Source organism: Ranitomeya variabilis, chromosome 1 (genome assembly GCF_051348905.1).
Source record: "Ranitomeya variabilis isolate aRanVar5 chromosome 1, aRanVar5.hap1, whole genome shotgun sequence".
Taxonomy (NCBI): domain Eukaryota; kingdom Metazoa; phylum Chordata; class Amphibia; order Anura; family Dendrobatidae; genus Ranitomeya; species Ranitomeya variabilis.
The window spans coordinates 970,077,551-970,104,921 of record NC_135232.1 but is presented as its reverse complement, the minus strand read 5'-3'; the positions used below and the strand labels follow the sequence as shown (position 1 = coordinate 970,104,921).

At 44.1% G+C, this 27,371-nt stretch overlaps 1 protein-coding gene across 7 annotated transcripts in view; it reads right to left on the bottom strand.

Annotated features, from left to right (window-relative positions):
- The window catches only part of ARFIP1 (ARF interacting protein 1), a 145,486-nt gene that overhangs the window by 43,977 nt on the left and 74,138 nt on the right, over positions 1-27,371 (bottom strand). For all 7 annotated transcript variants that reach the window (XM_077279327.1, XM_077279325.1, XM_077279323.1 and 4 more), the window contains 2 exons: positions 18,478-18,699; positions 732-889 (listed from right to left, as the gene is read on the bottom strand). In XM_077279327.1, the coding sequence (XP_077135442.1) occupies positions 732-889; positions 18,478-18,699 (380 nt within the window). The remainder of the gene's footprint in view (positions 1-731; positions 890-18,477; positions 18,700-27,371) is intronic.

The window sequence follows — 27,371 nt, the reverse complement described above, 5'->3', positions numbered from 1 at the left end:
GCGTAAAAAGAAAATAAATCAAACCGCCAGAATTAAATTTTTTGGGTTGCTGCAGCACTGCATTAAAATGCAATAACGGGCGATCATCTACAACAACATGGTATCAAAAACGTTAGCTCAGCACGCACAAAATAAGCCCCCAATCAGTCCCAGGACACGAAAAATGGAGATGCTACGGGTCTCAGAAAATGGCAACTTTTTTTTTTTTTTTTTTTTTAAGAAACTTTGGATTTTTTTCACCACTTGAAAAAAAAAAAAAAAAAAAAAAAAGAATCTATACATGTTTGGTATCTACAAACTCATAATGACCTGGAGAATCATAATGGGAGGTCAGTGTTAGCATTTAGTCAACATGGCAAAAAAAAGCAAACCAATAAGCAATTGTGAAATTGCATTTTGGAATTTTTTTTCCAGTTTTCCAGTACACGATATGGCAAAACCAATGGTGTCGCTCGTTCAAAAGTGCAACTTGTCCCACAAAAAAACAAGCCCTCACATGGCCATATTGGCGGAAAAATTTAAAAAAGCTGTGGGAAAAAGGGGAGCAAAAAACGGAAACTCAAAAACAGAAAAACTCAAGGTCACGAAGTGGTTGAGCACTGTTTGTGTCACGTGCTTATTTTCTATAGTTCAGATTTTATAGGCATTTGACAAAAGAATGTAGGGTTATAACATGTATTAATTGCCATGAATTGTAACATTAAAAGAAAAAAAAGTTTTAATTTCATTACCTGGCTGTCTCGTACTGTTTGACAGTAATAAGGGTATCTTCAATTGTCTTGTTAACTAGTGTATTTACACTGGAGATAAAAAAGTTGATGGCCCCGAGAAGCGTTTCTCCATTCTTTGCAAGAAGTTTCTGAGTGTCTGCGTTGTAGCCAAATTCCTCCTATATTACATCAAAAAGTAGAATGTCACAAAAATAGTAGTAATCATCAAAATAACTTCTACTAATGTAACTTTAGAGTGTTGTTTCCTTTACACTACCAATTCCTAAATGCCCTATTAGGCCATGCTGAGCTCCACAGTGGAATAAATCCAGTTTTCAAGACTGAACATTATATTACATGGTAGACCACAGGAATTCATTGAAAACAATGGTGGGCCATTTATTTTAATGGGTGCTGTGCCGGAAAGGCGACGTCACACTGACGTTTCCCTAGTAATGAGAGCTAAATATGGTGCTGCCGAGTGCGAGACCCTCTACAATCAGCCTCTTCCTAAACAGGATACATGTTCACTGAGCAGCCTGTTGTAGGCCCCTATAAAGGTCAGTCTGCATATGCTGATGTTAAAGGGAGACTCACCTGGGACACTCATGGCTTATCCACAGCTTTCTCCTATTTAATTCAGTAGGAGCCAAGGTGAGCTGTGACCCTTAACTATTGTAACTGGTGGATCCTGTGTTACCAATCTGTATATTACCCCTCAATGTAACCCTATCAGGAGATTCTACTGAAAAGTGATCTACACAGCCTAATATTGGGCTTTAGTGTTCAGAGCAATATACCATGGTTGTAGGATAGTTTATTGGCACAGATTATGGAAAATAAAAAAAGTCATCAAAATATTCTTAAACACTTGATATAAACAATAGGTCATTTTCTGATGACATCACTTTAATGAGCACGGCCTATGCCTTTTCATATAGAGACAAAAGCAAAAACAGAGAAAATTGTATATCCAAGACAATCTAAAAAAAACTCTCTGATGCTGGACTGAGCATGTGTCAGGAAAAGACGCAATTCAACTGAAGTTGCTATTTATCGAAGGCATTAGTACTGAAAATAGAACATGAAGCAGGCAGATCGCGAACATGCCGAGCAATTGTTATATAAAAGCAAGATCAGAGACAATGATGTCATCAGGACAGTAAGACGCTGAATGGGAACAATAACGAGGGGTGGGCTGGCAAGCAATTATACACCATCAAAGGAGCGCTCAAATGTCAACTAAATCATCTGATGGAGGGCGAGCGAAGAGCAGCTCCAGGTACGACACTGAGGAGGATGTGAACAGCATTCATATTCCTATGGAAACATGGCTAAAAACAGGACACGCACAGCAGGACAACCAGCTATCGTGATCAGTGGAAAGTGGGCGAGGAGAGGCCAGTCCAGACTGGGCCAAGGTAGGAGGACGCACCTCCTGACACATAAAGGCAGGAGTCACAGTAAAAGATTTATTTACCGTAGGGTTATAAATGTGACTTGCACAACGCACTCCCTAAAGAAAGCAACTAAAACTCAAAAATCAGAATCTCCTGCACCTCGGGAAAGGTGTCTCCATGTTGTATGATATTAACATATTTCTGTTACAGGATAAAGCTAAACCATAAACTGTAAGCCTGCAAACTGGTTTATCAAGTCAATAAATTCATCCCATTTAATTGCTATCAAAGAAAGTGACTAAAATCAAGAAAGACAAGATCAGAAAAAAAGCCTGACTTGTTTGTCTCCGCATCCAATTATATAAAGAAAGGATTTGAGGAGTGCTCCTCCGTGTACTGTACAAAGTGCTCTGGAAAGCTGACAACACACTGTACTAGTAACAACAATGTTATTACGTAAGAAATCACGTTTGCGCCCACACACGCCATGAAAGCTGCATGGCTATAGGATGGGTGAGCAGTATTCTAAGGGATTTACCAATCTGGGAAAACCTGTGGCACTTAGCTGTAGTTTTTTTTTTTTTTAAACTGCGCTTTACTAAGCCTCCCCTGGTCCAGTGCAGAGTCTCTGCTGCTTTCCCGATTTCTGGTATTGTCTGCAGCGCTGACATATCAATTGCTGCCAATCACTGAGCTCGGTGGCTATGCCCAAGTTGACGGCACAAGTCGCTCAGGAGCCACTGAGCTCAGTTATTGGCTGCAGAGCTGTCAACATTACATCAGCACAAAGGCAAATATCAGACAAGGAGCACAATTGGAAGCTGGACCCGAGGAGTGCGAGTATAGAGCAGTTTATTAAAAAAAAAAAAAAGCAACTGCAGCCTGGGTAAGTGGTTTTTTAAAGTTGGAGAAAACTTACAACATTTATGGAAAGTTTTTGCTCCCATAACAACTCTACAAAATAGTCAGCTTTAATGTGCCCAATAACAGGTTAACCTTCATGACTAGTGATGAGCGAGTGTACTCATTGCTCAGATTTTCCATAGCACGCTCGGGTGATCTCCGAGTATTTGTTAGTGTTCGGAGATTAAATTTTCATCGCCACAGATGCATGACTTACAGCTAATAGACAGCTTGATTACATGTGAGGATTCCCTAGGAACCAGGCAACCCCCACATGTACTCAGCCTGGCTAATAGCTGTAAATCATCAACTAAATCTCCGAACTCCAACAAACACTCGGAGGTCACCCGAGCATGCTCAAGAAAACCCGAGCAATGAGTACACTCACTCATCACTATTTATGACGAAGCACTTTTTGAGCTTTGGTAGTTTAAGTAAAATGTCATTTTTTTGGACAGCTGCATTTTAACCCCTTACCAGCAAAGCATTTTGTGACCTTTCCGATGACTCAACCTTTTTAAACCTGATGCGTCACTGTATAATTACGGAGTGCTTCTATATCGCAGTGATACTTTGCAATTCATGGTAGTGATACATTTAGGTTGATAAAATTTACATGTTTATATGAATACTAGATGGTAGCCCGATTCTAATGCATCGGATATTCTAGAATATGTATGTAGTTTATTTATGAAGATTTTAGAATAATACGTTGAATACACAGGATTCGGCCAACCGCGACCAATTAGCGAAGCGTGGTTCAAATCCTGTGCCAATTCGCAGCCGGACTGCGCCTGTCGCTGATTGTTCACGGCTGGCCACGTAGTATATTGCACAGCCCACGTAGTATATTGCACAGCCCACGTAGTATATTGCACAGCCCACGTAGTATATTGTACAGCCCACGTAGTATATTGCACAGCCCACGTAGTATATTGCACAGCCCACGTAGTATATTGCACAGCCCACGTAGTATATTGCAATGTGGGCACCATATCCCTGTTAAAAAAAAAATAATTAAAAAAAAAAATAGTTATATACCCACCTTCCATTGGCCCCCGGATGCAGGCAAAGCGAGACCACTACGTCATCATCTCGCGAGATCGCAATGCATGGAGCGGTCACCGGAGCGTCGCGAGGAGCGAGAAAGGCATGTTCCTGATCCGAGAGGCCGACGGACGGTGAGTATATAACTATTTTTTATTTTTTTTTTTAATTATTTTTAACAGATCTTTTTACTATTACTACTCCTTCTCTGAAATAGCCACTGCACCCCTGAATCCCATGTACTTCTCTCCCTCTTTTCTAAGTGGTACATTGCTTCTTTTTCCCTGACTAATTCCTGTATCATTCTGATAATTTTTCAGACTGCATATTGACATATCTGTGCTCCTCACACCTAGCCCCATCTTTTTTCTTCTCCTGCCTCTGTCTTCATCTTTGGTAGTCAAATGTTGTATTAACTGCAATCTGCTAATTGTCCCCTGCTGTGGACTGTCCTCCACCTCCTTCCTCCCCTCCCTCTCTCACCTGGCTTCATTTCTTGGTCATTTGAATGGTCTAAGTTGCATGGAGCGGGTCAGGTGACATATTTTAAGTGCATCATCTGAAATCGGCCAGACGGTAAGACTAATCACTGTATTCTATCTTTACTTGCCTTTCCTTTCTCCCCTGCTCTTTAACCATGCTAACATTTCCCACACCGTTTTTTGCTCCACTAATCCTCACTCTCCTCCACTGACCCCATACCCTCGCACCCTCAAACCACATAACTATCTCCCCTCTCTCTTACCCCCCCCCGCCTCAGTCATCACTAATCCTCCCCCCCTATCCTTCTCACACTGAGAAACTATCGCAACCCCTCACACTTAAAATCTGTGCCACTGACCCCCACCCCTCTGCTTCCTCTCTCTGGGGCACTTTGGAATGCCCGCTCTACATGCAACAAGCTCCACGTGATCCATGATCTCTTTACTTCCCGCAACCTTTCCTTCCTGGCCCTCACTGAGACCTGGCTGACGCCCGATGACACGGCCTCGCCTGCAGCACTGAGTTACGGTGGCCTCTAATTTACCCACACTCCTCGCTCTGGCAACAGACATGGTGGAGGAGTGGGTATCCTTTCTAAAAACTGTTTTCAACCCTATCCAACCCCCACCCTCCCTTATTTCGAGGTTCACCCTGTCCATATTTACGCTCCCTTCAATCTCCAAATGGCTGTCATATACCGACCCACCAGGCTCAGACACTGCCTTCATCGACCAATTCTCCACCTGGCTCCTTCACTTTCTCTCTGCTGACATCCCCACCATCATCATGGGTGACTTTAACCCCTTCACCCCCGGAGCTTTTTCCGTTTTTTCGTTTTCGGTTTTTGCTCCCCTCCTTCCCAGAGCCATAACTTTTTTATTTTTTCCGTCAATATGGCCATGTGAGGGCTTATTTTTTGCAGGACAAGTTGTACTTTTGAATGATACCATTGGTTTTACCATGCCGTGTAACAGAAAACGGGAAAAAAATTCCAAGTGTGATGAAATTGCAAAAAAAGTGCAATCTCACATTGGTTTTTTGTTTGGCTTTTTTGCTAGGTTCACCAAATGCAAAAACTAACCTGCCATTATGATTCTCCAGGTCATTACGAGTTCATAGACACCTAACATGTCTAGGTTACTTTTTATCTAAGTGGTGAAAAAAAAATTCCAAACTTTGCTAAAAAAAAATAAAAAAAAAATAATAATTGCGCGATTTTCCGATACCCGTAGCGTCTCCAATTTTCGTGATCTGGGGTCAGGTGAGGGCTTATTTTTTGCGTGCCAAGCTGGAGTTTTTATTGATACGATTTTGGTGCAGATACGTTCCTTTGATCGCCTGTTATTACATTTTAATGCAATGTCGCGGCGACCAAAAAAAAACGTAATTTTGGCGTTTTGATTTTTTTTTCTCGCTACGCCATTTAGCGATCAGGTTAATCCTTTGTTTTTATTGATAGATCGGGCGATTCTGAACGCGGCAATACCAAATATGTGTAGGTTTGATTTTTTTTTTAATTGTTTTATTTTGATTGGGGCGAAAGGGGGGTGATTTGAACTTTTATATATTTTTTATATTTTTAAACACTTTTTTTTAATTTTGGCATGCTTCAATAGCCTCCATAGGAGGCTAGAAGCATGCACTACACGATCGCCTCTGCTACATAGAGGTGAAGTACATATCACCTCTATGTAGTAGAAATGATGGAGTACTTTGAGCGCCGACCACAGGGTGGCGCTTAAAGCAATCGGCCATCAACAACCATAGAGGTCTCAAGGAGACCTCTGGTTGTTATGGCAATGCACCGCTGACCCCCGATCATGTGACGGGGGTCAGCGGTGCGAGCACTTCCGGCCGCGCGGCCGGGAGAGCTAGTTAAATGCCGCTGTCAGCGCTTGACGGCGGCATTTAACTAGTTAATGGGCGCGGGCGGATCGCGATTCCGCTCGCGCTCATTGCGCGCACATGTCAGCTGTACAAAACAGCTGACATGTCGCGGCTTTGAGGTGGGTTCACCGCCGGAGCCCACCTCAAAGCGGGGGATCTGCCAGCTGACGTACTATTCTGTCAGCTGGCAGAAAGGGGTTAATATCCCTACTGACACCTGCCAGCCAGCAGCCTCCAGGCTACTGGCCCTTACTTCATCCTTTGGACTCACCCAGTGGTCCTCCACAGCCACCCACACAGACGGACATACACTAGACCTCATCTTCACCCGCCTCTGTTCCTTATCTAATCTCGCAATCTCTCCCTTCCCCCTATCTGACCACCATCTACTCACCTTCTCATCCTTGTCCTCCTCACCTGCCCCCCATGTCCAGCCATTACCAGATCCACGCAGAAACCTCGCACATCTAGACATTCACAGACTCTCAGACTCTCTCCTACTCCTGTCCTCCATATCTTCACTCCAGAACACGGACAGCGCCACCACGTTCTATAACTCCACTCTCTCATCAGCCATAGACTCAGTCTCCCCTCTCATGCATGGCAAAGTGCGACGAACCAATAGGGAACCTTGGCATAACAGTCTCACAAAAAAACTTCGACAAGAATCCAGGGTTGCAGAGCGACGTTGGAAGAAAACACGCCACCCAGACGACTTCACTGCATTCAAACAAGTTACCTTTGGCTTCGAATTAGCCCTCACCTCCGCTAAACAGACCTATTTCACTAACCTTGTATCTTCACTATCCTATAACCCAAAACAACTGTTCAGCACATTTAACTCCCTCCTCCGCCCACCACTGCCACATCCTACTCCCCTCATCTCCTCCGAGGACTTTGCCACCTACTTCAAAAACAAGATCGACCAAACAAGGCAAACCCTAACTGTTCCACCACCCGAACCACTCCATATACCAGACCTCTGCCCTTCCCTAATAACCTCCCTCTCCAACATCACTGAAGGAGAGCTTACTCGCCTCTCTTCCAAATTACACCTCACCACCTGTGCACTTGACCCCATCCCCTCCCACTTGCTCCCCAATCTCACCAACATGCTCATTCCAATTCTAACCCATCTCTTCAACCTATCGCTATCTTCTGGTACCTTCCCCTCTGCCTTCAAACATGCCACCATCACACCCATCCTCAAAAAAAACTAACCTTGACCCAACTGCTATGCCCAGCTACCGCCCCATGTCACTGCTCCTGTTTGCTTCAAAACTCATTGAGCAGCATATCCATGCTCAAATTTCCTCCCACCTCTCATCTAACTCTCTCCTTGACAACCTCCAATCTGGCTTCCGCCCCCACCACTCCACCGAAACTGCCCTGACAAAAATTACTAATGACTTACTCACAGCCAAAGCTAACAGACAGTTCTCCATCCTCCTCCTTCTTGACCTGTCTTCTGCTTTCGACACAGTCGATCACTGCCTACTGCTACAGATTCTTTCTTCCATTGGCATCAAAGACCTTGCCCTGTCCTGGATTGCCTCATACCTTTCCAACCGCACATTTAGCGTTTCCCACTCCCACACTACCTCCTCATCTCGCCCTCTCTCTGTTGGAGTCCCTCAAGGCTCTGTCCTAGGGCCCCTACTTTTCTCCATCTATACCCTTGGCCTAGGGCAACTCAAAGTCCCATGGCTTTCAGTACCACCTGTACGCGGACGACACTCAGATCTACCTCTCTGGCTCAGATGTCGCCTCTCTTCTGTCCACAATCCCAGAGTGTCTGTCAGCCATATCTTCCTTCTTCACCTCTCGCTTCCTAAAACTCAATGTAGACAAAACCGAACTCATCATCTTTCCCCCATCTCACGTATCCCCCCTACCTGATCTATCTATTATGGTAAACGGCATCACGTTCTTTCCCGCACCTGAAATCTGCTGCCTCGGGGTAACTCTCGACTCTGCCTTGTCCTTCAAACCGCACGTTCAAACTCTTGCCACCTCCTGTCGCCTCCAACTCAAAAATATTGCCAGAATCCGTCCCTTCCTCACCCCACAATCTACTAAGACTCTTGTGCATGCCCTTATCTCCCGCCTCAACTACTGCAACACCCTCCTCTGTGGCCTCCCCGCTAACTCTCTTTCACCACTCCAGTCTGTCCTCAACTCTGCTGCCCGGCTAATCCACATCTCTCCTCGCTACTCCCCTGCTTCTCCCCTTTGCAAATCCCTCCACTGGATCCCAATTCCTCAACGAATCCAGTTCAAACTACTAACACTGATCTACAAAGCCATCCACAACTTGTCCCCTCCCTATATCTCTGAACAAATCTCCCAGTACCTTCCCTCACGTAATCTCCGATCCTCCCAAGACCTCCTACTCTCCTCCACACTTATTCGTTCCTCTCACAACCGCCTTCAAGATTTCTCCCGAATATCCCCCATCCTCTGGAATTCCATGCCTCAACACGTCCGACTATCCACCACCCTCGGATCCTTCAGACGGAACCTGAAAACCCATCTCTTCAAGAAAGCCTACAGCCTGCAATAACCATTCTGCCGCCTCGCCATCACCAGAGCAGCCGCCTCACCACCACCAGAGCTGCTGCACCTCCGACCTTCTGTCTCTTCCCCACTATCCCATAGAATGTAAGTCCGCAAGGACAGGGTCCTCTCCTTTCTGTACCAGTCTGTCACTGTAAACTTGTTTACTGTAAACGATATTTATAACCCTGTATGTAACCCCTTTCTCATGTACAGCACCATGGAATTAATGGTGCTATATAAATAAATAATAATACTATTGATGCTGCATAAGCAGCATCAATAGTAAAAAGTTGGTCACACAGGGTTAATAGCAGCAATAACGGAGTGCGTTACCCGCGACATAACGCGGTCCGTTACTGCTGCCATTAACCATGTGTGAGCGGTGACTGGAGGGGAGTATGGAGCGGGCGCCGGGCACTGACTGCGGGGAGTAAGGAGCGGCCATTTTGCCGCCGGACTGTGCCCGTCGCTGATTGGTCGTGGCTGTTTTGACGCGACCAATCAGCGACTTGGGATTTCCGTTACAGAGAGACAGACAGAAAGACGGAAGTGACCCTTAGACAATTATATAGTAGATATTGGAAATTTGTTGAAAATTTAGAAAATTGCAGTTTTCAAACTTTGAGTTTTTATAACAGATAGTCATAACACAAGATAGTGAATAACTAGCATCTTCCATATGTCTACCTTTCTTTGCTAATATTTTTCAAAATGTCCTTTTCATATATTCTAAAGTGTTCAAAGGGTAAAAAGCAGCAATTTCTCATTTTTTTCAACAAAAATAACAAAATCTGATACGATTTTAAAAAATAAACCCCTCGAAGTATTCAAAATAGCATTCAGGAAATTTGTTAACTCTTCAGATTTAAAGCGGAATGAACATTTACCGTATTTTTCGGACTATAAGGCGCACCCAGGTTTTAGAGGTGGAAAATAGGGAAAAAAATATTTGAAGCAAAAAAAATGTGCTAAAATATTTAATAACATAAATAACATACTATTATATGTGGTGTTATTATATATAATAGTATGTTATTATGTTGGAAGCTGCGGGACCAGTGTGGTGTCTGTGAAGTACGATATGAAGACGCTGGAGGGTGAGTATAAGGGCTCATTTCCACATGCGAGGCACACGTCCGTATCTCGCATGTGGAAACCAAGCTCTGGCGCCGGCACTTTGGAGCGGAGCTCCATGTGTTCCTATGCGGCCGCACGCTCCGCTCTGGAGTGCTGGCTCCACAGCTTGGTTTCCACATGCGAGATACGGACGTGTGCCTCGCATGTGGAAATGAGCCCTAAGAATGGGTGCACAGGGCTTATAGTGAAAGCACCACTCCAGCACTGCAAAATAACACTGGAGTGCTGCTTTAAAATTCCATGGGAGAACTATAACTCCCAGCATGTCCTGCAGATCCTATGACATGCTGGGAGTTATAGTTCACCAAAGGAGTGGCAGAGTGCTTTATTGTGTTTTGTAAAGACTGACCTCTTAATTGTGGCAGCCAGCCACACTGTGGTGAGGTAAAAGCTGGAGCATCCCATGGCTGCACACACAGAGAGCCCTCCCTGTTGTTGTTGCCTTTCCACAGCACAGGACATAAGAGGAAGCCGCAGATTCTAGGTGGGAGTCTGAAGGACCTGTGATGATGTCAGAAGAGGGAGGGCTCTGAGCTGCCATGTGATGCTCCAGCCCGCCCACTTCTGACATCACACAGGTCCTCCCTGTGCACCAGACAGCTCAGCGTCCAGCACAGGCAGGTAGACAGCGATCTCCTGGCCCCTGCTGCTGCTGCCTCCTCCTCCCCCGGACACACAGATTCTCCCCAGAATCAGTGCTGGGGAAACTGTGTGTCGCTGCTTAAGTGCAGCATTCATTTGCTGCTCCCGGCTCACTGCTCAGCTGATCGGTGGGCGGGGAGCAGCTAATAAATATTCACTGCACTTAATCAGCGGGGCCATGTGCTTTCCCCAGCAGCTGATTCCGGCAGCGGGGACATCCTGAAGTGGGATAACAGTGCGATCCCACTCGCTGCTGCCCCCCTCCCCACATGCTATATCCGTACTATAAGACGCACCCACACTTTCCTCCCAAATTTGGAGGAAAAAAGTGCGTCTTATAGTCCGAAAAATACAGTACATTCTTTCAACTAAACTGAGGTTCTATGAAAATTTTTCATTTTCACAAGAGTTACTGTATTATGAATTATGCATGGTAATTTCGTCCCTATGCTGCAATCCCCATTTGTGGTCATAATCTACTGTTTGGGCACCTAACATGGCACAGGCATTTGGAGTGCAATTTTACCTGAAACAGACCGTGAACACCATGGCAAAACCGCCTAAGTCGCTGAACACCAGGGCATCTCTAATCAAAATTGCTATTATTGTTAACTGTTAAATAAGTTGACTATAAAATGATTTCTAAAAGGGGTAAAGATAAAGATTATATATTTAATTTGCATGTCAGGCAGAAAAAAAAAAAGAACAATGCAAAAGTTTGGGCATCCATCATGGTTAGTACCTAGTAGCTCCCTCTTTTGCAAGTATCACAGCTTATAAACACTTTTTGTAGTCAGCCAAGAGTCTCAGTTATTGTTTGAAGGATTTCCATCCATTCTGCCTTGGAAAATTCTTCCAGTTCTGTGAGATTCCTGGGTTGTCTTGCATGCACTGCTATTTTGAGATCTAGCCAGAAATTTTCAATGATGCTCACATCAGGGGACTGTGAGGGCCATTGTAAAACCTTCAACTTGCACCTTTTGAGGTAGCCTATTATGGATGACGATTATCAATTTGTAGAAGCCATCCTCTTTTCAACTTCAGCTTATTTGCAGATGGTGTTAAGTTTGCATCAAGAATTTGTTGAAATTTCATTAAATCCATTCTTCCCTCTGCCCGTGAAATGTTACCCATGCTATTGGCTGCAACACAACCTAAAAGCATGTGTGATTCACCCCCATACTCAATGGCTGGCGAGATGTTCTTTTCCTTAAGATCTGTACCCTTTTTTCGTCACACATACCTTTGATCATTGTGGCCAAAGAGTTCTATTTTAACCTCATCGGACCACAGAACTCTTTGCAAAATGCGTCTAATGTGTTTAGATGTTCTTTTGCATACTTCTGACGCTGAATTTTATGGTGTGGACATAGGTTTTCTCCTGATGACTCTTCCATGAAGGCCATATTTGTGCAGGTGTCTTTGAAGAGTAGAACAATGTACCACTACTCCAGAGTTTGCTAAATATTTCTGAAGGTCCTTTGCAGTCAAGCGGTGGTTGCAAAAATTAAAGATGTGTCTGACAGAATATCAGGACTCAGACCTACAGACGACCACCCATTCCTGCTAATACATGTGGGGACAAATGACACCGCAAGAAAGGACCTGGAAACAATTTGCAGTGACTTTGAAAACTTAGGTAAGACAGTGAAGAACTGGGAGCATAGGTGGTCTTCTCTTCCATCCTCCCAGTGGATGGCCATGGAGCAAGGAGGTGGAATAAGATTATGCAGGTGAACAACTGGCTACGTCGATGGTGCCATCAGCATGGATTTGGATTTCTGGATCACGGATTGAATTACCTATACGATGGACTACTTGCTAGAGATGGGGTGCACCTTACGAAGACTGGAAAACATGTTTTTGGAAGTTGCCTTGCTACACTCATCAGGAGAGCTTTAAACTAGAACAATATGGGAAGGGAAGCAAAAGGCCAGAAAAGGCCATACACCTGACAAATACTATTGAGAACTCTGCTATTAGAAGTGGAAGGGAAGAACAAAGAAAAAAAAATCTAAATAAAGATATTGGAGAAAGAGAAACCAATCACAAACTAAAAGGTTTCTATACGAATGCACAAAGCATGGGCAACAAACAAGGAGAATTGGAACTACCAACGCAGGAAAAGAAATATGATGTCATTGGAATCACTGAAACTTGGTGGGACGATACACATGATTGGAATACAAGGCTAGAAGGATACAACTTATTTGCAAGAAACAGACTTGATAAACGAGGAGGAGGTGTCGCATTGTATGTTAGAAAAGCATATATCTGCACAGAGATTGAAGCTTCAGAGACTGAGTTCTGTGGAAACTGTTTGGGAAAGAATACAAGGAGAGAACAACGGAAAGTACACCATTGCAGGCATTTATTACTGGCCGCCTGTGCAAGCTGAAGATATGGATTTATTCTTTATGCATCAAGTGGCTAAATTCTCCAAAAAATATGACATAGTGGTCTCGGGAGCTTTCAACTATCCAGTCATTTGTTGGGAATCTCTCTCAGGAAAAACTAACAGGTCAAACAAATTCTTATCTTCTCTTGCTGACAACTTTATCTTCCAAAAGGTAGGGGAGAAAATAAGGGGATCTGCTACCTTGAATCTAATCCTTATAAACAGGGAGGAAATGGTTGAGGAGGTAAGAGTGGCTGGGACCCTAGGAGGTAGCGACCATGCTATTTTAGAATTTTGGATAACTAGAGGAGGAAGACCTATGAAGACTCAGACTTCAAGGTTAGATTTCAGAAAGGCAGATTTTGAGAGACACAGATAGAGAATCGAAGGGATCCAATGGCTGGATATCCTTACGGACAAAAATGTCCAGGAATGTTGGGAAATCTTGAAAAATGAGATTCTCTAAGCACAATTGTTAACAATTCCAAAAAGAGGGAAGAATAAAAAGCATTTAAAGAAACCAGGATGGATGAATACCGAACTTAAACACATGCTAAAAAGGAAGAAAGAAATGTTTATCAAATGGAAAGAAGTAGGCACATCTAAGGCTATGTGCACACGATGCAGAATTAGTGCGGATCCGCAGCGGATTTTTCCACGCAGAAACGCTGCAGGTCCACAAAGTGATTTACAGTACAATGTAAATCAATAGAAAAAAAAAATGCTGTGCTAATGATGCGGAAAAATCAGCATGAAAACCGCTGCGGATCAAAAGAAGTAGCATGCTACTTTTGTGCGGAACTGCAGCGTTTGACCCCTTCCATTATAGAAATCCGCAGGCGTAAAAAACGCAGAAAAACAGCACAAAATCTGCATCAATTCCGCAACAAAAATGCACAAAATCCGTGGCAAATCTGCACCTGCGTTTTCTGCAAAGAGACGCGGATTTTGTGCGGAAAATTCTGCACCCCAATCCGCAATGTGTGCTCATAGCCTAAGGAAGAATATAATGCTGTCTGCAGAACCTGCAGATTAGCTAAAGCCGACAATGAATTAAGGCTTGCAAGAGACGTCAAAAACAGTAAAAAAGGATTTTGGGGATATGTCAAAAGAAAAGTCAAAGATGTTATAGGATTTTTACAGGATGAAAATGGTGAAATGGTAAGAAAGGATGTTGAGAAGGCCGAACTTTTAAATTCCTATTTTGCATCTGTTTTTTCTCAGAAAGGAAATGTAACATCATCTGATCTTCACTGTCCTAATAAAGGAGTAGAAGAATCCAGGATATCTATAAACAGAAAGATAGTGAGGAAACACTTAGCTAACATAAATGAATTCAAGTCTCCAGGTCCAGATGAATTACACCCCAGAGTACTGTAGGAGATAGCAGAAGAAATTTTTGAACTACTCTTCATAATCTTTGAAAATTCTTGGAGAACAGAACTCCCAGAAGACTGGAGAAGAGCAAATGTCGTTCCCATCTTCAAAAAGGGGAAGAAACTGGACCCAGGGAACTATAGGCAGAGGAGTCTGACTTCCATACCAGGAAAGATCTTTGAACAAATTATTAAACAACATGTATGTAAGTACCTGGATAAGAATGAAGTGATTAACCAGAGTCAGCATGGGTTTGCAACTAATAAGTCATGTCAGAGGAACTTAATTTCCTTCTATGGCAGAATCACTGACTGGGTGGATCAAGGAAATGCTGTAGATCTAGTATATCTAGACTTGAGCAAAGCATTTGACAAAGTATCTCACACCATCCTTATTGAAAAAATGACTAAGTATGGAATGGACAAGGCAATTGTTGTTAGGTGGATTCATAACTGGCTTAGTGATCGGACCCAAAGAGTGGTCGTAAATGACTGCACATCCAGTTGGAAGAATGTCTCAAGTGGGGTACCACAGGGAACTGTCCTGGGCCCTGTATTGTTCAACATCTTTATCAATGATTTAGATGAAGAAATTGAGGGTACACTAATTAAATTTGCTGATGACACAAAGCTAGGAGGGATAGCTAATACTAGAAAATAGAGGGAGGATTCAAAAAGATATAAATAAACTGGAGCAGTGGGCAGCAACTAACAGAATGGTTTTTAACAAGGAAAAATGCAAAGTACTACATTTGGGCAATACAAATGAAAAAAGCATTTACAGAATGGGACGAATAGGGCTGAGCAACAGCACATGTGAAAGACTTGGGTATACTAATAGATCATAAACTGAACATGAGTCAACAGTGTGATGCAGCAGCAAAAAAGCAAATACAATTCTGGGATGTTTTAACAGAAGCATACAGTCTAGATCATGCGAAATCATTATTGCCCTCTACTCCTCTTTGGTCAGACCTCATCTGGAAAACTATGTCCAGTTTTGGGCACCACATTTTAAAAAAGACATCAACAAACTGGAGCAAGTTCAGAGAAGAGTGACCAGAATGGTGACCGGTCTGCAAACCATCTCCTATGAGGAACGGTTGCAGGATTTGGGAATGTTTAGCTTGCAAAAAAGAAGACTCAGGGGAGACTTAATAGCGGTCATCAAATATCTCAAGGGCTGCCACATAGTAGAAGGATCATCTTTATTCTCATTTGCACAAGGAAAGACTAGATGCAATGGGAAGAAACTGAATGGGAGGAGACACAGATTAGATATTAGAAAAAACTTTTTGACAGTTAGGGTGATCAGTGAGTGGAACAGGCTGCCACGAGAGGTGGTGAGTTCTCCTTCCATGGAAGTTTTCAAACAGAGGCTGGACAGACATCTGTCTGGGATGATTTAATGACTCCTGCTTTGAGCAGGGGGTTGGACCAGATGACCCAGGAGGTCCCTTCCAACTCTACCATTCTATGATTTGCCTCTCTAGCAACCCTACAAACAGCTCTCACTGAAATTTTGCTTTGTCTTCCAGACCTTATCTTGACCTCAACTGTACTGGTTAACTGCCTTTCTTAATTACATTTCAAACTGAGGAAAGGGCAACTTGAAAATTATTTGCTACCTTCTTATTATAGCCTTCTCCCTCTTTTGTGGGCCTCCACCATTTTCATTTTCAGAGTGCTAGACAGCTGCTTAGAAGAATACATGGCTTCTGATTTTTGACACAAGGTTGGCGGAGGCTGGGTTTTAATAAAGCTGGGAAATTTGCATCACTTGGCCTCTCCAAACGATGATAGTGAATAAGCCATAACCCTAACAAGCTAATTATGGTCTGAAACTTTGGTCAAAGTTTTGACCCATCTTCCTTTTTTGTAATTTTTAAAAATATAAAAAATGATCCTATATATTTTGTCATGATGGATCCCCAAACTTTTGCATTGGTCTATTTTTTTGCCTAAAATACAAATGAAATGTGTCATCTTTAACTTTAGCCCTTCTAGAGATCATTTCATCTTCAATTTGCTTAACTGTTCACAAGACCAGCAATTTTGACCAGGGGTGCCCAAACTTTTACATGTCACTGTACTTGCAGAACATAACAGTCCCATACATTGCTTAGTGCTCAATGCTGAGTACTGCACTACATTCACTTCAATGGGAGATTAAGTGCAGCAGCTGTCTGTAGCCACTAAGCAACATATGCGGCTGTTGTGATCAGCTACTACATCGCTTAGTTCTGACAGCTGATTAATTATATCATAAATCAGTAATTCACATGAAAATAAGCAATTTTGTAATAGATCTCGTCAGAGAAATCTGCTTCTTTCGCTGCCCAAATTGATCAGTCATTATCAAAGTCCTCAATTATGAGGCAAAATCAGTATTCAGTGAAGACAGACATTCCCATTACTGAGATAGGAAATGGCAGGTGCTACTGATAAGATTATATGTAGATAGGACGGAGGAGCTCTGTCTGTAGCTCCTACCTCCTACATAGAATCTCATCAGCACCAACTGCCATCTCCTATCTCAGTAATGGGAAAGTCTGTCTACACTGAAAACAGGTTTCATAGTTTGTTTGTTTTTTAACCCCGGAATCAAGAATGGAAAAATTAAATTTCACTGGTCAGATATATTAAGAAAGTTGCTTATTTTCTTTGTAGACATGATATTGATTTGTGAAATAGAAATTAAAACGAGTTACTCTTTGAAGGCAATGTGTCATATTGAAAATTGTATCTGACAGGATGTCATGGAAGACAAGGCGCTGACCAGAACGATATAAAGCTCTGGCAAATATTAAGAGACCACCACATCAAAACCCTGTCATGGGCAGCCCAATCTCCAGACCTGAACCCCATTGAAAGCCTCTAGAATGTAATCAAGAGGATGATGGATAGTCACTAGCCATCAAATAAAGAAGAACTGCTTACATTTTTGAGCCAGAAGCAGTGTGAAAGACTGGTGAAAAGCATGCCGAGACGCATGAAAGCTGTGATTAAAAATCATGGCTATTCCACAAAATATTGATTTCTGAACTCTTCCTGAGTTAAAACATTAGTATTGTTGTTTCTAAATGATTATGATCTTGTTTTCTTTGCATTATCTGAGGTCTGAAAGCACTGGGTTTTTTGTTTTGTTTTACCATTTTTTCCTTTACAGAAAAAAATACAAAATTTATTCCTTGGAAATTCAGAGACATGTCGTCAGAAGTTTATAGATTAGAAAGAGCAATTTATATTTTACTCAAAAATATTCTTATAAAGAGAAAAATCAGACAAACTGAACATTTTGCAGTGGTTCCTTAATTTTTGCCAGAGCTGTATTTAACTTCATGGTAAAAGTGTCAGTAAGCTTGCATTTTATTCATCAAAATCCTTGGTGTTTTTATGATCGAGTCCAGTGGGTGAAATTGTTAGTTATTGGTCATTCTGTCACCCAAAACTCGTAAAAAAGCGTACAATGACAAAAGCTGAAAATTCAAGATTTTTTTTCTTTTCATTTTACATCATTCGCTTGTGGTAAAAGCGATAAGACAACTTTTACTCTTCGGGTCAATAGAATTACCACACTTAGTCCATTTTTTTTTTTATAATTTGCTACTTTCGCATACTAAAAAAAATGATCTTTAACAACAATTTTTTTTTTTGCATTAACATTTTGACAGCTTTAGCTTTTTTTTTTTTTTTTCCACCAACACATGCACATGAGGGCTTTTTTTTTTTCAACAGAAGATGACAACTATTAATACCATTTCTCATTCTCTGATATATACGGTACCTGTTATTTAGGTGCATTTTATGGTGCACTTTACATTTTTAATTTTTTTATTATTTTCCCGTGATGGTACTGCAAATGTAATAAAAATGAAAAAAATTACGAAGAAAAATTGGAACTAAAAAGACTGATTAATAGTGCTTATACTCACATGTAACTCTAAAGACTTTAGGCTGAGGTCTGCAAAGGCGTCTCCTAGGTGCCTCTGGGTCTGCACCATCTGATAGAGCTGTGAGGACAGCGTCTGAGCCAGCTTTAGTATATGTTCATATTTCTTTTTATTATCTCTTAGAATTTCTATCTGTGCTTCTAATTCCAGGTCTACGGTTCTTGAGCCCCGTCCGAGCTTCTCAGAGAGAATCTGCCGAGTGCACTGCAGAGCATAAAAACCAATGCACTTTGAGTAACCCAACAGAACAGTAAGTAAGTAGTTAATATTACACCATTTGATTGTTAGATTAGATTTGTATGCTTTAGTATGTAGTAGTACATTTCATACCTCTAGACCCGGTTCAGAACACACTTTTTCTACACGTCAGTGGCTCTGTCGGGGCTTCTGTCTTAAGCCCTAAAAAATGGTATTCATGCAAATCTGCCAACCATGCCATTGACTGTAATGTAGCAGATGGAGTCGCTTTGTGCTGTCTGATCGCATTTTCAGCAGTGCCTGCCTTTGTTTTTGTGCCCACTGCAAAAACAGTCGAACAAGCCCTTGAAAAAAGGCGGGCACTTCAGAAAATAAGACCAGACAAGGCACAAAGTGAAGTCAGTGCCCCTGACAGCAGATATGTCGGAATCACGTTGTTCAGAGCTTCAGGAGGATGCCCCAAAGGAGGCAAAAATGTAATGTGAACAAAGCGTTATATAGAAATGTGAATCAAGGTGGAACAGTTCACATTAAGAAAGACTGGTTGCAGCAAACAGAAAAAAAATGTACACCCCCAGAGAGATTTAAAGGGAATCTGTCACCTCCAGGACATATGGCTTATTAATATGGGCATACAGGTAACAAATACCTACCTGTATGCCTCATTAACAGTCTTGGTGTGGAAAAATGTTATATTCTGTCTTTGTACTAATGATTTCTTCCAGGATCCACACGCCCCTGAGTCTTTATTACAATACTAACCCCCTCCCATGCACGTCAGTTATGGCCCCTGAATCCCGCGCCTGCACTCCCTCAGAAATACATACCTCACCCTCCCTTCTACAGGGATCTCCTGTGCAGGCAAGTCTGTGTACGTGCGCCGATAAGACGCTCTCCCCACTTCCTCCCTGCATAGTCACATATGGTTCCTAGCGATTACTATACAGGGAGGAAGAGGGGAGAGCATCTTATCAGCATGCACACTGGAGCGGAAGTCGCAATGTGTTCTTAAAGGAAATCTGTCACTCCCCGGGACTTATATGATGTATTAATATGGGCATACAGGTAATAGAAATGTTACACTAGTCCTACCTGTATGCCTCATATTAATGGTCTTGGTGAGGAAAAATATTATAGTCTGTCTTTGTGCTAATTATTTCTTCCAGGCTCCGCAGGCTTGTAGTCCTTATTACAATACTACCCCCCTCCCATCAGCAATAGCCCCGGAATCCCGTGCCTGCACTCCCTCAGAAAAATGATAATTACTTACGGGTAATTTGATTTTCCAGAACCATGACAGCACCACACATGAGAGATGGCATCCGCCCCCAGGAACAGGAAACCTGCAGCAGAGATAAAAGAATGGGGCAGCCACTCTCTCCTCAGTTTGTTTCAGAGTATGGAAGATGACCGCTTTGTTAGTACACACATATCATATTTACATTGTATAGCTGTTTATTAGCTCTTATTTATACATATATGTTCTAAAGTATATTTAGATATATAGACATTTTTTTTTTTTGTGAATCACACAACCATCACCAAGATAGGGCGGGAATTAATGCGGTGCTGTCATGGTTCTGGAAAATCAAATTACCCGTAAGTAATTATCATTTTTTCCCTTCACCATGACAGCACCGCACATGAGAGGAAGAAATAGAAGACTCCTAGGGTGGGACAACAGCAGATAACACCTTTCTCCCGAAAGACAAGTTTGATAGACCTAAGTCTAGCCTATAATGTCGGAAGAAGGTAGATGGTGAAGACCATACTGCCGCCCTACAAATCTGTTCCACCGAGGCGTTTGCCCTTTCCGCCCAGGATGTGGCAATAGAACGCGTGGAGTGGGCCGTAACACCCTGTGGGGGGATTTGGCCAGAAGAGGAATACGAAAGTGAAATAGACGTACGCAACCACCGTGCAATAGTTGCCTTTGAGGCCTTTTTTCCCCCGTTTGTCCCCTGGAAGGTGACAAAAAGGGCTGATGACTGACGCCAAGATTTTGTGGCTTCTATGTATTGAAGCAGGCAGCATCTGACATCAAGACAATGGAAGGCTTGCTCTCCCTGGGATTTTGGTTGAGGACAAAATGAGGGTAAAATAATTTCCTGGTCCCTATGAAATTTAGAATTGACCTTTGGTAAGAAGGCCGGGTCGGTTTTGATAATTACCCTGTCATCCTGGAAGGTAGTGTAAGGGGGGTTTACTGAAATGGCCTGCAACTCGCAAGTACGGCGGGCTGAAGTTAAAGCAACCAGGAGGACAGTTTTTAGTGTCAAAGATTTTATTGAAATAGAATCAAGAGGCTCAAAGGGGGAAACAGTTAGTGCATTTAAAACTAAATTTAAATCCCAGGGAGCCGCCTTAGGGAATAATTTTGAGGGTCTAGATGTAAAAGAGGCTCGGATGAACCTATAGACCCAAGGGTGGTCAGCAAGTTTCTGATCAAACAGCGCACCCAGGGAGGAGACATGCACCTTTAGGGTGCTAGTAGATAGCCCCCTCTTCAACCCTTTTTGGAGAAATTCTAAAATTTCTTTTACCGGGACTTCTTGGCTTGTCTCAGACAACCGTCGCCCTGAGAATTCCAGGAATTTTTGCCAAATTTTTTGATATTTTTCTGAGGTGACTTTTTTCCTGCTGGCGAGCAATGTGGTCACTAAAGGGTTCGAGAATCCCTTTGCTAATAGAAGTCCCCTCTCAAGTTCCAGGTGGTGAGATGTAGCCTGTGTACTTGGGGATGTTGAACTGGTCCCTGGTGTAGGAGGTCCGAGGCATCCGGGAGGATCCACGGGTCCGAGATAGACATGCCTCTGAGCCACGTGAACCATGCCCTTTTCGGCCAAAAGGGAGCTATGAGGATCACTCGTGCCTTGTCTTCCCGAATTTTCCTGAGGACTGTCGGGATTAACGGTATTGGGGGAAATGCGTATGCCAGATGGAAGTTCCACTGGTATAGAAACGCATCTACTCCCTCCGGGCATTCTTTTGGGTTCAGAGAATAAAACTTCTTCACTTTCCGGTTTTGTTTTGTGGCGAATAAGTCTATTTCTGGAACGCCCCAGTTGGCACATATTTTCCCAAAGACTTCCTGGCTCAGGGACCACTCCCCTTGGTGTAATGAGTGACGGCTTAGGAAGTCGGCTACTTGATTCTCTGATCCTCTTAAGTATGTTCCGGTTAGAGAGAGAAGGTTGCTTTCGGCCCACATAAAAACTCTTTGGCTTCTGCCATAAGGGATGGTGATCTTGTGCCCCCTTGGCGATATATATAGGCTATCGTCGTGTTGTTGTCGGACAACACCACCACATGTCTTCCTTGTATCCTTTCTCCTATTTGAAGAAGTGCTTGCCTTACTGCCGACAGTTCTTTTAGATTGGAAAACGCTGCCGTCATTGAGGCCTCCCATTGACCCTGTAGGACCTGATCCTCCACGTGTGCTCCCCATCCCCATGGGCTCACATCGGTAGTGAGGACTACTGGATTTTGTATTGACCACGGTACTGCTTTGCTTAGATTTTTTGTTTCTAGCCACCATTCTAGTGAGTCCTGAACCCTTGGGGATAGGAGAATCTTCCGATTCAGATTGTAAGGATTCCTCACTTGTTCGGCTAGTATCTGCCATTGCAATTCTCTTGTGTGGCTTTGAGCCCACCGTGTTGCTGGAATTGTCGCCGTTAGAACTCCCAGGAGCGACATTGCATTCCGTAGAGAGATAGACCGCTGTAGCTGAAACAGTTGTACTTTCTGTTGGATAGATTGAATTTTTCCTCTGTGGGAGGATACACTCCTGTTTGATGGAATCTAGTAGGATCCCGAGGAATTCTTGAGACTGTGTTGGGATAAGTCTTGATTTCTTCAGGTTTATCATCCATCCTAATTTGGTTAACACGTCTAGCACTCTTGTGACCGTTTTTTCGCAATCTTCTTTGCTGTTTGCCATCACCAAAAAATCGTCCAGATAAGGCACCAGCATAATATCTTCTTTCCTGATGAAGGACGCCACTTCGGAAATAATTTTGGTAAATACGTGGGGTGCAATAGCTACCCCAAAGGGAAGACATTGATACTGTAGGTGGGTGGGGCTTTTTCCGAGGTTTACCAGTAGTCTCAGATATTGATGATGTTGGACAGCGATCGGCACATGGTAGTAAGCATCTGTAAGATCGATTACTGCCATATAACAGTTTGGGTTGAGTATTTTTACCGCCGTTCTTAGAGTCTCCATTTTGAATTTCTCTATTTGAATGTAATGATTTAAAGCCCTCAAATTGAATATCACTCTCAACGAGCCGTCTGGTTTCGGCGTTAGGAACAAGGTGCTGTAGAACCCTTTTCCTATTTCTTGATGAGGAACTTTTACTAATACCTCTTTTTGTATGAGGAGATGAACTTCTCTTTCTAGCGTGGCCTGATTTTTTTCCGCCACTTGGGTCATTGTCACACGATTTGGTGGGAGGCTGGAGAACTTGAGTTTTAGCCCCTCTGACAATAAGTTGGTTATCCATTGAGAAGCTGGCAGTGCTGCCCAGTGGTGGACAAACCATCGGAGTCTTCCCCCCACCGGAATCCTGGCGTCATTGGTGTTTGGGATCAGACTTAGGGGGAGGCTTGTTGAAAAGGATTCCCTTTTCCTTTCGATCTCTCCAAGGTCTGCCTCGGCCAGACCTGTCATCTGAACGGCCGCGGGTCCCTCTGTATCCAGATCCCCGAAAGGACGAACGGGAAGTCTCCCATCGGCGCCTAGGAAAGGAAGGAGGTGGGAATCGCTTCTTCTTGTCTGACGCTTTCTCAAGAACCTCGTCTAGAGCTTTACCAAAAGATATTGTCCTTCACAGGGTACCCCACAGAGTTTGACCTTCGATTGGAAGTCAGCCGTCCAATTCTTCAGCCACAATGCTCTACGACCCGAGTTGGATAAAGCACAGGCACGTGCGGCACTTCTGACAGAATCAATTGAGGCATCTGCCAGGAATTTTGCGGCACCTTGTAGGGAGGGCAATGCCTCCAGTAGTCTTTCTCGTGGGCACTTATTTTTGATTTGGTCACTTAACTCCTCCAACCACTTGACCATAGCACGTGCTGTGCAAGTGGCAGCAACCCCGGGTTTAAACGACCATGTTGATGCCTCCCAAGCAGATTTCAGAAAGGCATCTGCCTTCTTGTCGAGGGGGTCTTTTAGGGCTCCCATATCCTCAAATGGCAATGCTACCCCTTTAGAGGTGCTGGCTATGGCAGCGTCTAATTTAGGAGCTTTCTCCCACTTCTCGCAGCCCGCTTCATCAAAGGGGTATTTGCGTTTTAAGGCTTGAGGGATGGACATCTTTTTATTGGGCTTTTTCCATTCTTTTTTAATTAAATTAAACTACATTATCATGGAAGGGAAAAAACTTTCACTTCTTCCCCTCCAAGTTACTGAACATGCTATCTTGAATTGACCGCGGCTCCTTTGGGGTTTCCTCCCCCATAGTTGCTCTGACGAGTTTGAGCAGTTTTCCAATATCCTCTGACTGGAAATACGGGTGACCATACTCCTCATCCGAGGAGTCCAAGTCTGAGGCATCAGAGGGGGTTAATGCTCCCGGCTCATCCCCTGAATCTATGTCCGACCCCTGTTCACTTGTTGGGGGAGGGGGGTTTTCTTTTGCTGTATGATGTTTCAGCTGCTCCTTAACCGTAGATTTAACCTCTTCCCGTATTGTAAAAGACAAATGGGTTCGCGCTGCAGTGTAAAACAACTAAGAATATGCACCTAATACTCTGCTTAGATTGTGCATGATGTGCCAGAAGAATAAATACCAGAAAGATAAGTGCTGCAGTGCCCAGCACAACACGGAGCCACCATGGACCCGATACCAATGATCAGAATTGCGACCTGGTGAACCTGAAAGCACCGGTAAGCGAATTATGCACTCACCGTTATGTTGCAGTGGTCCGGTGTATGGTGATGGCTGTAGGTCCAGTTGGGAGATGGTGTCCGTCGGGCAGGTGTGCGGGCAGACAGGCGGTGAAACAGGGAAAGGTGACCGCAGAGCAGCGTGCCTTGCGGGAGCTCCGTAGAGCCAGGGACCGCTCCGGCCGGTAGCGTCCCTGGATACGAGCGGGAACCAGCAGAGGGAGGAGCTCGCTGGCACAGGGCTCAGCGCGTGACGTCACTGAGCTCAGGGAAAGTACGGGGTACCGCAGGGATCAACCGACGCGTTTCGAAGGAGTGGCGTCCTCCTTCCTCAGGGTTACTGATCACCGAGGATGCCCCGATATTTAACCCTCCAAGGTTGTCACTCAAAAGTGCCCGGCCCGCCCATTTAGCACACTGCTGGAAACAAGTCAAATAGAAGTGCTGGCAATATGGGATTGTAGGAAGCGTGGCCCACAAAGCAACTATGTATTCAGTAGAATAATGAACATCATGGAGATTTTTTTAAAAATAGTAAATTGTGTAGGAACAACCTGACTATGATTCCCTTTATGGTCCAGTTAGTGGGACAATGCTGTCACAAAAAATGGGTGAAATTTAATAAAAACACATCTTTAATATATACTTAGTTAAAATAGAAGATAAACAATTGTAAGGGGTAAACACTAATAATTTAATATATGCTTGGATAAAATAGGTAATAAATAATTAATAAGTTAAATATCGGGGCATCCTCGGTGATCAGTAACCCTGAGGAAGAAGGACGCCACTCCTTCGAAACGCGTCGGTTGATCCCTGCGGTACCCCGTACTTTCCCTGAGCTCAGTGACGTCACGCGCTGAGCCCTGTGCCAGCGAGCTCCTCCCTCTGCTGGTTCCCGCTCGTATCCAGGGACGCTACCGGCCGGAGCGGTCCCTGGCTCTACGGAGCTCCCGCAAGGCACGCTGCTCTGCGGTCACCTTTCCCTGTTTCACCGCCTGTCTGCCCGCACACCTGCCCGACGGACACCATCTCCCAACTGGACCTACAGCCATCACCATACACCGGACCACTGCAACATAACGGTGAGTGCATAATTCGCTTACCGGTGCTTTCAGGTTCACCAGGTCGCAATTCTGATCATTGGTATCGGGTCCATGGTGGCTCCGTGTTGTGCTGGGCTCTGCAGCACTTATCTTTCTGGTATTTATTCTTCTGGCACATCATGCACAATCTAAGCAGAGTATTAGGTGCATATTCTTAGTTGTTTTACACTGCAGCGCGAACCCATTTGTCTTTTACATTGCTTGTACTCACTTATTGACAGCTAAAGCCCCTTTCTGTCTCGGTTCTTGCGGCTCAGTGTCTTTGTGGGGAGCGCTGGTGTATTACTTTATATCTCTCTTCCCGTATTGTCTTAATATTCTGTAATAAGGAAGGTGATTCTTCTGCAACTGTCTTGTCTATACAGGCCTGGCAGATTCTTTTGCTATATAGCCTAGGGAGTGTTTCCTTACATAGTGGACAAACCCTATTCTTTTGTTTGGAGGTGGCTTTCCTTCCCTAAAAGACACAGTATACAGGGTATCAGTGTGTGTGGTTTGCCTTACAAAGGCACTCACCCCTCCAGGACCCCGGATACCGCGGTAGCTTGTGCTTCCTCAGACATTCTAGGTGCAGGCTTTTCCGGATCCATCGCTGGTTCGGTCATTTTGGCAGGCAGACTGCTTGCTGTAGAGGACCAGCGACTTTTCGGTTGCTCCCATTATATAGAAGGAGCGGTGTGCGCGCCTCTGGAACAGCTTCCGCCCGGAAGTGTCCAGCACACCGGCTCCTTTGGCGTGTGACGTCACTTCTGGCGCGACCGGAAGTTGTCACCCTTCACTTCGGCGGCCGGCAGCGGTGAAGGACACGCCCCCTGCCCCAGACCTGCCTCCTGCCCAGAGCCGTCACCGGGGAGTCCAGCGAGAGGAAACAGGCGAGGCACAGCAGCTCCTTCACCCGGACAGCACCGCACGCAGTGCCGCCGAGCATGGCTGCCCCCCCCACGGACCTCGGCCTCCGGACCGGGATCATCAGAGGGGTATCCCTCCGGAGGTAGGAGCTCTGCCACAGGCGGCCACCTGCAGGAACAGGAAACCAAACTGAGGAGAGAGTGGCTGCCCCATTCTTTTATCTCTGCTGCAGGTTTCCTGTTCCTGGGGGCGGATGCCATCTCTCATGTGCGGTGCTGTCATGGTGAAGGGAAAATACATACCACCTCCTCCCTTTTACAGGCACTGCATTCAGGGATCTCCTGCGCAGGCAAGTCTGTGTGCGCGCCAATAAGATGCTCTCCCCACTTCCTCCCTGCATAGTTATCCCTATGCACACATGGTTCCTAGAGAGATTACTATGCAGGGAAGAAGTGGGGAGAGCACCTTATCGGCACACACACTGGAGGTCACTGAAACAGAAGTCGCCAGCGATGAAGATCCCTGAATGCAGTGCCCACAGAAAGGAGGATGAGGTATGTATTTCTGAGGGAGTGCAGGCGCAGGATTCCAGGGCCATAACTGACATGCATGGGAAGGGGGTTAGTATTGTAATAAGGAAACAGGGGCGTGCTGAGCCTGGAAGAAATCATTAGCACAAAGACCGACTATAATATTTCTACACACCAAGACCATTAATAAGAGGCATATAAGTAGGACTAGTGTAGCATTTCTATTACCTGTATACATTAATAGGTCATATACCGTAAGTCTCGGGGTGACAGATTCCCTTTAAGAACATATTGTAG